Below are 12,348 nucleotides of genomic sequence, written 5' to 3'. Positions count from 1 at the left end.
CAAAAATTTGAAGATTGGACGTCTCATCTTATCGTTAAACTTTAAAAAAATAAAAATATATAACACAAAATTTTTCGAAGAATAACATTTATTTTACCCAAAAAGTTAGAAATTCGATTTCTATTTTTCATATTCAACTAAAAAAAAGAAAGAAAGAAAGAAAATGTAATTTATGCCCACCCTAGGTTACAGAAATTATTCTTAATAAAAGTGCTTTCCACTTTACCCTTCAATTATTAATCTCACTCCACATTTATTAAGTTGACTCAAATTGTTTATTTCTTATTTTACTCAATTCTTATATGGTAAATAATATATAAACTTTTTTTTTTTTTTTTTTTGATAAAAGGTAAATAATATTGTTAATTAATATGGAAACAAAATTTCAACTTTTTCCTATTCCTTATACCCATTTTCAGTTTTATTTGTATACTTTTAAATTAAATTATTGCTTTTCTATGGTTACAGATATGGGTGATAAAAAAAACTCGATCGATAAAAGAACCTGGTCAATTTAATCCAACTCCTATCGTTTAAGTTAGGTTATTAACTTATTTAGTTTGAAATAGGTGAAGTAAATGAAATTTTAGGGTTTGAATTGGACCATGGGTTCATTAAAAATAATCGAAACCAACCTAAAAGTAATACAAATGGAAATTAAATTGCTAAACTTAAAGAAAGTATTTTTTTTCTTTTATAAATTCACATTTTACTTTGTTTAAAATAAAAGTTCTAATAAATAAACAAAGTAATCCGAACCAACCCGATCTAACTCGATGTTTCATGGTTAGGTTGGGTGGATTCGTTATTTGATAAAGGTTGTTTGGGTTAAATAAACTTACAACTTGAATAGTTGAGTTGGGTCTAAAAGTGTTTCAACCTAACCCAACACTCAACACCCCTAATTTACGAATTTTGATTTTTCATTATTTTGCACCTCACTTTTTTATAGTTTGTGTTATGGATAATTTTGGATCGAGAGGCAAAATTGTCCCAAGAAGTTCGTGAGCTATTAAACCACTCCAAGAAGTATAGTTACAACCTTAAAAAAAAAAAACACATAAAGTCCAAGGCTGGGCCAATGAATCAACCAAGGAACTATCTTTTTTACATCACCTAGACCAAGGAAAGAGGCCGAGCCGAGCACAATGAAACAGACAAAAGTTATCCCGCTTGCTCTACTCGGTCCAAAAACCCTAAAAAACCTCATAATCCTGTGAGGATTAGAGCATGAGAACTTATAGATAGACTATGGAGGCTCGGTAAGTGAAATCTTGATGTTTAACGTAATATTTTTTTCTCTTTGATTCGTGATTAATTTGAGTATCGGAGTGAACCCGACATTCAAATGTGTAATTTAACTTTTTTTTTTTTTTGGTAGGATTTTCGTTCTCTTTGTACAAATAAATTTACTGTGCTGACCAGTCGAAATTTCAGCATCAAAACTTTTCATTGTTAGATTACTAATTTTGTTTGTCATTTTGTTTTTTAAATCTATTTATTTGGATTTTTCTATTAATTTCATTCATCGTTTTCTCCATAAAATGTTGCATACTTTATGTTTCATTGCACTGTACACAAAGTTACTTGTATACATACATTTGCCACTTTTCAACAATATGCTCTTCATATATACACTAGACATTAGTATCTAATTCAATTATGTAATCATATATATTTCATATATACTTATACAGATTAATTAATATGCCTTCATATATTACTCATGCACACTTCATAAATTAATTTTCCTTTTTTAAGGCATAACCATGAGGGAGATAACCATTTAAAAAAAAAAAGAAAATCAAACATTGAGAATTGTTTAATAACTTTCCCGTTCCTTGTTTCCTATTTCTTATTTTTTAGGAATTCGAAACTGGAGTATGGTAATTATTTATTTTCTTATTTCTTGAAAAAAAAAAAATAGGAACATAAACTTGTTTGATAAGTATTTCTCGTTTCTTATATATATATTTTTCCTATTAGTTTTCCCTTATTTCATAGTTTATATAATTTAGAAATATAGTATGAATTATCATGTAACATGCATTGAAATGTATAAGGAACAATTCAGATGTTTACATTATCTAATACAAATATTTTGTTTTGTTTTTTTTTTTTTTTTAAGTATGGGGTAGTATTAATAATAATAACACGATTATTTCTATCTTTCAAATGTTGATCAAATTTGATCTGGAAAACTATTTCTCACTCGAATCATTCGTTTAAAATAATGTCGATTCATCCAACTCAATTATATTATTGTGTAAATGTTGTGGTTGAAAAATATTCAAGTGAAGATAAATGAATGTTTTGAAGAACATTTATATATTATAAAATTCTAACCAGTTTTTACAATGTACTAAAATTAAAATTAAAAATAAAAATAATACCTAAACACACATATTGAAAAATTTAAAATTTAAAATTCAAAATTCAAACAATATTTAAATATGCATATTTACAATTTTAAATTTTAAAATTAAATCTAAATATGGGAAAATTTAAAATTTAAAATTCAAAATTAAACTACTATATAAATATAGCAAATTACAAATAAAGAAATAAAACTTTGACTCAAATGGGTCTCAATCCCATGACCTATTAAACTACATCCACTTGTAGATGCACCTTCAAAATCAACGTAGAAATGATCGTTTGTGATATTTAATAAAAACTAAAATATATAAAATAGAAACAAAACAAAGGGAAACTATTTTTTATGGTTACTCAAATTTGACCTGTTTTATAAAAACGTTTTTTAAAATTTAGTAATAAGAAATAAGAACAATTATCAGATAAGTGAGTTTTTTAAAAAATATAAAACATAAAAAGGAAACAGGAATATTATTAAAGGAGCCTAAAAATCTACGTAAGAAATGGAATGAATTGCCTTATTATATATATATATTTTAATATGTCAGATTAGTAAAGGAGCCTAAAAATCCACCTAAGAAATGGAATGAATTGCCTTATTATATACATATATTTTAATATGTCAGCTTAGACATGAGGGTTTATATGTAATTGAGACGAAACTTTTGCGATAAAAAAGCAAGACATGGGTATGTGGATATTTGTGTAACTTCTAGAAATTATGGACAAAAACGAAAATGAATCCATTATATACACCATTGAAAACCCTTGAATATTGGGCCAATTTAAGTGGGCTAGCCTTTGCATTTTGGATCCAAGTAATTACTGGGCTTATAGGCCCAATTAGCACACGTGGCCCAAAGAAATTACGTTTTTCCTAGGCAAAAATAACCGCCAAGAAGTTGAACAGATCCCGCCGGCTCGCGAACTTCGATCGTCTTCAAATTAAAACTGAAGTTGATTTTTTATTAATTTTTCCCTTTTTCTTGTCTCAGATGTCAAAATCACTTCGAAAAAGATTCTTTAATTCCACATCAATGGCGAGCGATAATCATAGCTTGCTATGAAAACGATTTGTGTAGTGGATGTCTGTCATGTGTTTTGCGGAATTTTCTCAACAAGCTTTGATTAACAATGGCGAATTCGGTCGGGACAATTTGAAATTCAAGATTGCTGTTGCCAATGGAGTTAAATTACTATGTTAATCCATCGAAATCGAGAAAGTTGGGGAACAATCGTGTTGTTGGTGCTGCAATATAGGTACTCTAGGACTAGGCCTGCTTTATTATCCTTAGCATGCTGGATCATGTCCGCCATGGAAGCTACACGAACGAACTTTGTGACCTTTATCTTCTTGCAATGTCCCATATCTGGTGGATTTTTCCCGGCATCTCGTCAAGGAGTCTAATTCTTCGTCAATGGGAGTTGAAAAGCGAACAGCTTTATAGTTTGCGATTGAGGAACATCCACTGTGAGATGAGATGACTGGTAAATTTAAATTTATTCTATATAGGCGCTAGAGAAAATTTCTAATCGATTTTGTCATTTTTCTCTGTTAGTAAATTATTTTATTAATCAGGAAATTTCACTTTTCCCACGATGTAATTGTGAGTTTGGCAGCCAATTTCTTGAGTTTTCCTCGCTCCTACTGAAGCTGTTGTTTCGAATTAGAAAAGAAAATTCGTTCTTATCGTTATGGAGATTCTATATCACTTATTCCCCTGCATGACAGTCGTTTTCAGGTCGTTTCATTTCTATATCATCGTCGTCGTGGAAATGGAGTTTGATTGGTAATGTAGAATCTTGCTTTGGTGGTCCATGTTGTAAAGTATGCGCGCCACTACTGTTGCACGCTAGGTGTTTGATGTAATGTCTCTGCATAATTTGGTTACCCCCTGCATAGTTTTTTTCCCCCTCTCTCTCTCTCCTTTCATACCACGAAAAGTCTCAGCTAATCATTTCTAGGCATAAGATTGAATTATCTCTAGACTGGCCGGATGGTAATCTGATTTATAGGTCATAGGTTCAAATCTCAAACATGGTTTGAATTACAATACTCTTAAAGCCAATATTATATCTAGTCTGCATCTTAAAATGTATTGGTTCTATATGATATTCATAATGATTTCGTTTTTGGTTTTATGTTCTTGAAATTTATGCTTCCTATTACTATGATTTTTCACATGAGAAGCACTTTAATTCTTAGTCAAATTCTAAAAACAAGTTTTTGAAAACTTTGTATATATATATATAACTTGAATTGGTTTTTGAAAATGTTGGTAGAAACTAGATAACAAAACAATAAACTTTTAGGGATAGTAGTGTTTATCACCTCAATTTTTAAAAATAAAAGACAAAAAATAAAAATATGGAGTCTTAAAAATTTAGGATCTAAGAGTCAAAATCAGATCTAAATTTTACTTTTTGTTACATACCATCTTTATCTTAACCACCGCCCATTTGCACCCCATGGGGAGGTAAGCTGATTTGCGCAACTTTTTGAATTCTGTTTGGATATTTATTGCGAAGAGAAATCAGCGTCTTAGTCCTTTAATGATGAAAAGTTATTTCTTATTATTAAATGAAACTGTTAGTCAAGCTTGCTTTCTGTTGGCTGAAATGTTGGACTAAAACTCCGTTGGCGTAGGTTCATTCCCTGGAAATTAGTTGAAGGGTCAGCAATCAAAGGACATAAAAAGGAAGTGATCTTGAACGACAATTCATTAAACTAAGTCTAAAGAGTCTGCAGAAGAGGCATAAAGCCATGCTGTTCTCTAATTGTTTGACATTATTTTGCTGCCTTCCTTGCACACAGGGAAGGAAGCTGGATTCAACTTTTAATTACTTCTTCCCGTTTGAGTTTGAAACAAGAAGAACGCTGTACCTCAGAAATGGATGACGGGTAAGACAATCAGATTTATACAGCTTCTTTGCCTCCCAGACATGCACAAAGGCCTTAAATTTAGCTAAGCCTTTTATTTTTCTTTCTTAATGGAGTACCCAACCCCAAGACAGGAGCATGTATCAGAGGTTTGTATGATTTAGGTGCTGCTTCAGAATAATGATATATAGCTGTTTTAGACTTTTGAAAACAATATTTTACTGTTTACTACAGTAAACCAGGTTGGATTCTAAGCTTCCATACTCGTTTCCAGTTGAGTTGATCTGAAAGATGCTTAACTTGAGAAGTTCTTTGAACAGACAGAATAAGAATACGTTAATAGCAACAGGATTGATATTAAGTACAGCTTTACAAAACAATTTTGAATGATTATTATGTAGAGTGAATAAAGTCAATGTAAAAGATAAAGGACTCCAACCCATGATGGCCACCTACTTAGGAAAAACTATTCTACTAATTTCTTTGGCAGCTGATCGAGACTAGTAGAGGTGTGGGTTAGTAGGGACAAAAGATTGTTATATAGAAAATATCCCAATGTTATTGTTGGAATATCAACTTAGACGTTCCATGTTCGAAGCTTTGGGAAAGTCTTGATGTTTCAAGAGTTTGGGCCTTGGGACAGGAGAGCCACAAACTTTTTAAAAGAAGAATTATATTAGAAATTGGAGAGCTGTAAATCCACTTCTATATGGTTCAATTTTGGACCACTTTTGGTTTGATATCTTGGTTCAACATTGCTTTGTACCATAAAGAAAGAAGAATCAAGCTAGTGTGATGTGGTATATACCAGATTCTAAGTTACATCACATGTCGAAGTTATCAGTTATTATCATAAGCTGAAACAAGTTGATAGGAATATTTCTCTACGTCATTATGTGTAAAAAAGGTATTCTCAGAAGAAGGAAAAAGAAAACCCCCATAAATTTGGCTGCTCCGCCACCATAACTGTGAAGATCTAGCTTTGGAAATGACTATAATGTCCAACATTGTATATAGTTGAAGAATATGATAGTCGTATTGTTAAAGGATTGTTTATGAGCCATGCATTTGCATGTACGAAATACACTGTGGCGTAGCGCACGTTTCATTTGTTGTCTTAATGGTCATACACACCACACCACACATGGCTGGTCTATTACTGTGCTTCCCATATGCCTCTTCCATTTTTTTTTCGTTATATAATTTCTGATCATTCGAAAGGGAAATTTCATCCATTGATATGACACCAAATTCTACACCAAAAAGAAGGGGAAAAAACCAAAAGAAAACAAAAATCACTATCTAAATATATTACAAACATATCCCAATTCCAATTATCCCCAATTTACCTAATAAATCAAACAAAATAATAGGCTTTGAAGAGAAATGGAGATAATTATAATATATAGTATACCTTCCTATTAAATCCTAGTCATACTTATATTATACAAAATTAAATCGAAGTTTATGTATCTTGTTTTTGAACAGGTGATTCTTTGAGAAATTCAGAACCTTCCTCACGTATGGCTGTGTGGATTGCATGTGCAAAGACGTTATTGGTGTTTTTGCCTACCAAGTCTTCGGCTTTGATCGACTCCATTTCCCAATCTGTATTGAAGACCACAATTAAGATTGAGACCACACATGCCATCTGAGCTGCCAAAAGCCCGTAGCAAAGACCCACAAACCCAAACTTCCAAACAAACGCCGACAAGACGGCCACCGGCGCCCCCACCATGTAAAATGAACAGAAGTTTATTCCTGCTCCGATCCCCGGCCTTGCACTTCCCCTCAGAATACCGCAGCTTGTTGTTTGTGGGCAGTTTGCTAGCTCGCACAGCCCAATTATGGGCAGAACCGCCATTGTCAGCTCTAGAATTTCCTCATCTTTTGTGAAAACTCTTCCCCATGTCCTTCTGCCAATAGTGGTCAATGAGAGCCCCATCAATGAGCCCACCAAGGCCAATCCAATCGCCACCACAGCCGCCAGTCGGGCCTTTTTAGGCCGGCCAGCGCCGAGCTCATGACCAACTCTGGTCGAGACAGCAGCGCTGAGAGCCATTGGTAATGTGTACATTAGCGAAGTTGTTTGGATTACAATGCCTGAAGTAGCAAGTGCAATCCGCGGGTTATAGAGGTAGCCAGTGAGAATGGTCATGAACTCATACCACCACCATTCCAAGCAAACTCCAAGACAGCTAGGAACAGCCAACTTGATCAGCATTCCCCATTCCTCCCCGACCGTGGTGGCACTAACGGCGGTACTGCTTTTCAGTGGCACAAACAGATTAGCCTCCTTGGAAGAGGAGGAAGAAAAGGTAGTACGAGTGCAGAAGATCAAATAGAGTAAAAGGAAGAAAAGGGTATTGAAATTAGCTATAAAATTGGAGATAGCAATCCCACGGATTCCAAGATCAAGGGGAAAAGTCAAGAAAATAGTGATGGGAACATGTAGGAGAATAGCCAACAAATTGCACCACATAACAAGCCACGTGGTGCCTTTGTTTCTAAGGTAAATACGCAAAGGGTGTAGAAGACAATTCAATACCAAATCAGGGACTGCAAAACGGCAATAAGCAGCTGCAATTCTAGTGATTTCTGGGTTTTGGTGTAGAACCAACATGAGAGGCTCCAAATTTAGCCAAAGAAACCCAATGGGAATAGTAGCAAAAAGCAAAATAAGAACCGTTCTTTGCAAAGTGAGAAACGCAATGGAAGAATTATGAGAACCAAAAGCCTGACTACAAAGTGGCTCCATGCCCATAGCCAAGCCTGAAAGAACCGAATAGCCAGTGATATTAGTGAAACCAATGGCCAAAGAACCAGCAGCAAGATGGAGAGTTCCAAGTCTGCCCATGCAAATAACAGAGATCATATTTTTGAGATAACCGACTAAGCCCATTGCCAAAACAGGGAAACCAATGTCAGCCATTTGCTCCAGCTCTTCAAGGACCTTCAAAAAAGGAGAGGAGATACTCGATCAAGTTAGCAAAACAGGTATGCAATTAATAATATATAGTGCTATTATGTTATATTATTTCTCTGCAATGTTTATTATTATTATTATTATTTTCCTTTAAGAATTCGTACCTCTGGCATTGTCGGGTACTTTTGGGACTTCTCTTCTGCAAGCATATTTTTTTCTTTCCTTTGCCCCTTGCTGTTTCTTTTTTCCCCTGTGGCTTAGGAAAGAGAGAAAGAGAGAGAAAGAAGGGAGAAAGCAAAGTGAGTGTTTTGGGCATGCAAGAAAAGATTTTAATTTATAGAAGATGGGAATTGGACCAATTGGTGGGGGTCTCTTTTATATGCATCTATGTGACACATTCTCTCTCTTTGAAAATGCATAAAGGCCCTTCTTTAGTCTTGCCTACACCCCCATTAAAAGTTTCATGATTTCAAATACTAGAGAATATTACTCAAACGTTTCATTTTATGCTTTTTCTTTTTCATATGAACCAAACTTGATTTTTTCGGGCGGAAAAACTGTGACCTCTCTATAATTTCATGATTGTATGATATTGTCTACTTTTGAGCATTAATTTTCATGACGGTGAGATTTACACCCATGGATATTGTTGTTTTTATTTATCAATGATCCTCATTTCTTAACTAATGTGAGAATCTAGTTGCACCCTAATCATTAGGAAGAATGGAGACTAGTTGTGTATGCCTTGTTTGTATTTTTTTGACAATGGGTGGGGTGAAGGACGAACTTCTGACTTCAGGGTTGATAATATTAGCACTATACCAGTTAATCTATATTCATTTGGTGTGTATCTTGTTTGTTGTTTTTATTTATCATTGATCTCCTCATTTCTTAGCTAGAGTGGGAATTTGGTTGCACTCCAATTATTAGGAAGCATGAAGATTAGTTGTGTATAACTTGTTTGTACTTTTTAACAATATGTGAGATGGGGAAATCGAACTTCTGACTTTGAGGTTGAAAATATTAGCACTATGCCAGTTAATCTATATTTATTTTGGCATGTATCTTGTTTGTATGTTAATAGAATTCAAAAGTTTTGCAGTCTAAATGAAGAAATTGTCTTAACATGTAGATGATCTAATGAAACTCTTAGAAGATGTTCGACTCATGAATTAAGTTTGTGTAACTTGGGTTGATAAGTTGAGCGTATATTGGGTAGGTAGGTTTATACAAATTTAGGTTGTAGGTTTGCTAGTTCCTCAAACTTTGTTAAACACTCGTACGTTTACCTATAAATTTAGGAATTATATACATGCTACCAAAGAAAAGAAAAGAAAAGAGAAGAGAAGAGAAGTCTATAAATTCAAACTAGTAATAACTAAATTTGCTACCAAAATATTCCATAGGCTCTCTTTCTATGGACAAAGTTGGCACTGAGTTTAATGTGGGGTGTAATTTGCTTGTTTCGTATAGAGCATGTATTTCTTGTTTAAACCATGTGATAAAGTCGAAAATAGCATAAAAAATACCTTTAGTTTTTTTTTTTTTAAATAGAACTTTGGCATTTTCCAAAATTAAGGGAAACATATCCACTCCACTCTTTGTAAAAAGGATCATGCTTATATTATAAGTTTTTTTAGTTTTAAATATCTCGATGTTTCTTCACGTGGGAAAAAGTGATTTTTCATAGTTTGTTTCATAATTATCCCATAATTTATCTTAGTTTGTCTCACGAAATATCATCATTTTCTAATATATGTTTATACGGTACAAATTGATGGTGGTGTTTGTGAATAATAAAGTTAGAAGAGTTATTTTTCCAAAGGCCACTTGTGAAGGGTAAAAAAATATATATGTTATAGTAATTTGGGGACGTTGGTTATTATAGTCTGTTATTATTATAGGTGGTGGGTTATAATAGTCAATGAGTTATAATAGTTAGTGTTTGGGGTACAGACTACTTTTGTTTGAGTTATAATAATTTGTGTATGGAGTGTAAATTATTTTTGTTCGGGTAGAAAATAGTAAATACTAGCAAAGAAGAAAATTGGCAAATTATAAATATTGTAGCAAAGAGGATTTTGAAATTGTATTTACTATACTTAATTGTAGGTTGTCCTATTATTTTGGTACCCCAAACATGGAGTGGACTATAATAATCGACTCCACCAACTACTGGTTGGTGCCCTAAACGGTCTTTAGTAATTCATAAGGAAATTTCATTTGTTCTAGAAAAAGTACATATTTTAGAGCAATTCCTTGGTTTCTGTGATAAGATGGAAAATCTTATGATCTTTAAAAAAAATACATTGTCAATAGAATGTTGATAAAAGGAAACATAAAATTCTCGAGAGGGCATGGTAAGGATGGTACATTGAAAAGATAGAGGGACTTTGTGATTTTTTTAAAAATACCTGAGTTATTCTTCTTATTATCAATTAGTTTTGAAATAAAACTCTATATTGTTCTAATATGTGGTAGTAACTTACATTATAGCGATTTAAATCTTCAAATTTTACACCCATAAATTATTTTAGAACTATTTGATTTGATAGCATCTAATTATAAGTTTAGTTTACATATGATGTTAAAAATGAAGTGATTATTAAGAGATGTTAGATCCTATTATGATTTTGCTTTGATTGATGCATCTCTCTCTTGATTAAAGAATAGGGATAGCTTTTGAAGTTGTGATAATTTATACAAACACAGATATTTCCATTTTATGGATGAAAAAATCTCACTCACACACTAAAAGGAGAAAGAAAGCTCAAAAGAAAGTGGACCTTTCTAGTTTGAGTTTTCAAAGGAAATAACATATTGTAAATGAGCTGCCAAAAGCTCAATAGATGGGCAATGCTTATGCAATTTCTTGCCAAAAATTTGGTATTTCTATTATTTTTATAATATAATTATTATTTTAGAAGGGCAGCCAAAAGTTTGGTTATACATATTAATCAACAGTCAATTTAAAACTTGTCACAACACCACATGCTGATATCTTATTAAAGTTAGTGCTATATGTACAGCCAATATAAGGTAAGTTTCAACACCCAAAATTGTGGAGGTCATTGTATTTTCAATTCATATAGCTTTCTTTTATCATGTCTATCTCTTTCACTTTTTCACTTTTATCAAACCAACTTGATGTTACATTATATTTTAATTAGTAATCTATCTAGAATCAATCCGGGTCAATAAAACAAATTAACTAATTTTAATGTGTTTGAAGTTATGGGTTCAAATTCATAGTAATCGTCTATCTAGAATATACAATAATCAAGATTGTTTATTGTACGGACATTAAACAATCGTCCTATGAAATCAAGAGTGACGTTTGTAAATTATCCGAGCACGGACAATACGACATTTCGGGATGTGAAGAGGGGGGGAGGGGATGGGGGTCTGGGGGTAGAGTTGAGTAATAGGAATTGCTTTTTTGTTAGGGTCAAAAGGGGTGCCCTTCTTCCAGCGTAATCAAAGGGTAAAAAGTCCCTTTCCTCAGTCACAAATCTCCTTTTTTTTTCGAAAGGCAAAGAAATAAATATTAATGCCTCTTGTTTTTTTTTCCCCACACACATATATAAAAGCCTAAAGTTGATTTAAAAGAGGAAAAGAATGTTAATTTTATTTAATTAAATGCTTTTTTATGGCATTGATTGCTTAGGTTTCTCACTTAATCTAACGTCTTTTTAGAGCAATCAAAATTTGCCTCTTATTTTCATACCAAATCAAAATGCTAGTTCCCACAATTATTATTTTCCCACCAATTAATAATTTAACAACTCCTATCCTTCTTAATATTGAAAATCATAGAAAATATCTTGTTTTCATTTATGCATCAAAATTACTCATTGGACAAATATTATTCTCAAAAAAAAAAAATACTATTCTACATTAAAATTGACATATACAAAACAATTGATTTGATATCTTCAATTAATATCTTGACATGTGTCAATTGCTTTAATAAAAACAAAATAGTATACTCTACCATATATATATACATATGTATATCATAGGAGAAGTACTACTCAATTAGTTTTATAAGTGTTTATGGAAAAGAAATAAATTATCCATATAAAAATATTAATGAGACAAATTTTATGATGGTTTTACAAAACTCAGTTCAAATTAAGCAAATACAAAACATAAACTCGATTTC

At 32.4% G+C, this 12,348-nt stretch overlaps 1 protein-coding gene and 1 long non-coding RNA gene across 3 annotated transcripts; one reads left to right on the top strand and one right to left on the bottom strand.

The window, feature by feature from the left end:
- Positions 1 to 3,726: 3,726 nt before the first annotated feature.
- Positions 3,727 to 9,314, top strand: LOC120068278 (uncharacterized). 2 transcript variants are annotated; one of them, XR_005479142.2, is made up of 3 exons: positions 3,727 to 3,864; positions 5,024 to 5,278; positions 6,746 to 8,629. It is a non-coding gene; the product is annotated as an uncharacterized LOC120068278 (long non-coding RNA). The 2 variants fall into 2 exon arrangements; XR_016525045.1 differs by having other exon boundaries at positions 3,730 to 3,864; positions 3,956 to 5,278; positions 6,746 to 9,314.
- Positions 6,469 to 8,531, bottom strand: LOC120068277 (MATE efflux family protein). Its single transcript, XM_039019996.2, has 2 exons — positions 8,348 to 8,531; positions 6,469 to 8,210 (listed from the first exon to the last, which is right to left on the bottom strand). Exons 1-2 carry the CDS (start codon positions 8,390 to 8,392, stop codon positions 6,723 to 6,725), a joined length of 1,533 nt encoding a protein of 510 aa, XP_038875924.1. The 5' UTR covers positions 8,393 to 8,531; the 3' UTR covers positions 6,469 to 6,722.
- Positions 9,315 to 12,348: the final 3,034 nt, after the last annotated feature.

Source organism: Benincasa hispida, chromosome 12, assembly GCF_027475165.1.
Source record: "Benincasa hispida cultivar pf3 chromosome 12, pf3_genome.v1.1, whole genome shotgun sequence".
Classification (NCBI taxonomy): Eukaryota; Viridiplantae; Streptophyta; class Magnoliopsida; order Cucurbitales; family Cucurbitaceae; genus Benincasa; species Benincasa hispida.
The sequence above is the reverse complement of the archived record's forward strand: the minus strand, read 5'-3'. Positions and strand labels throughout refer to the sequence as shown.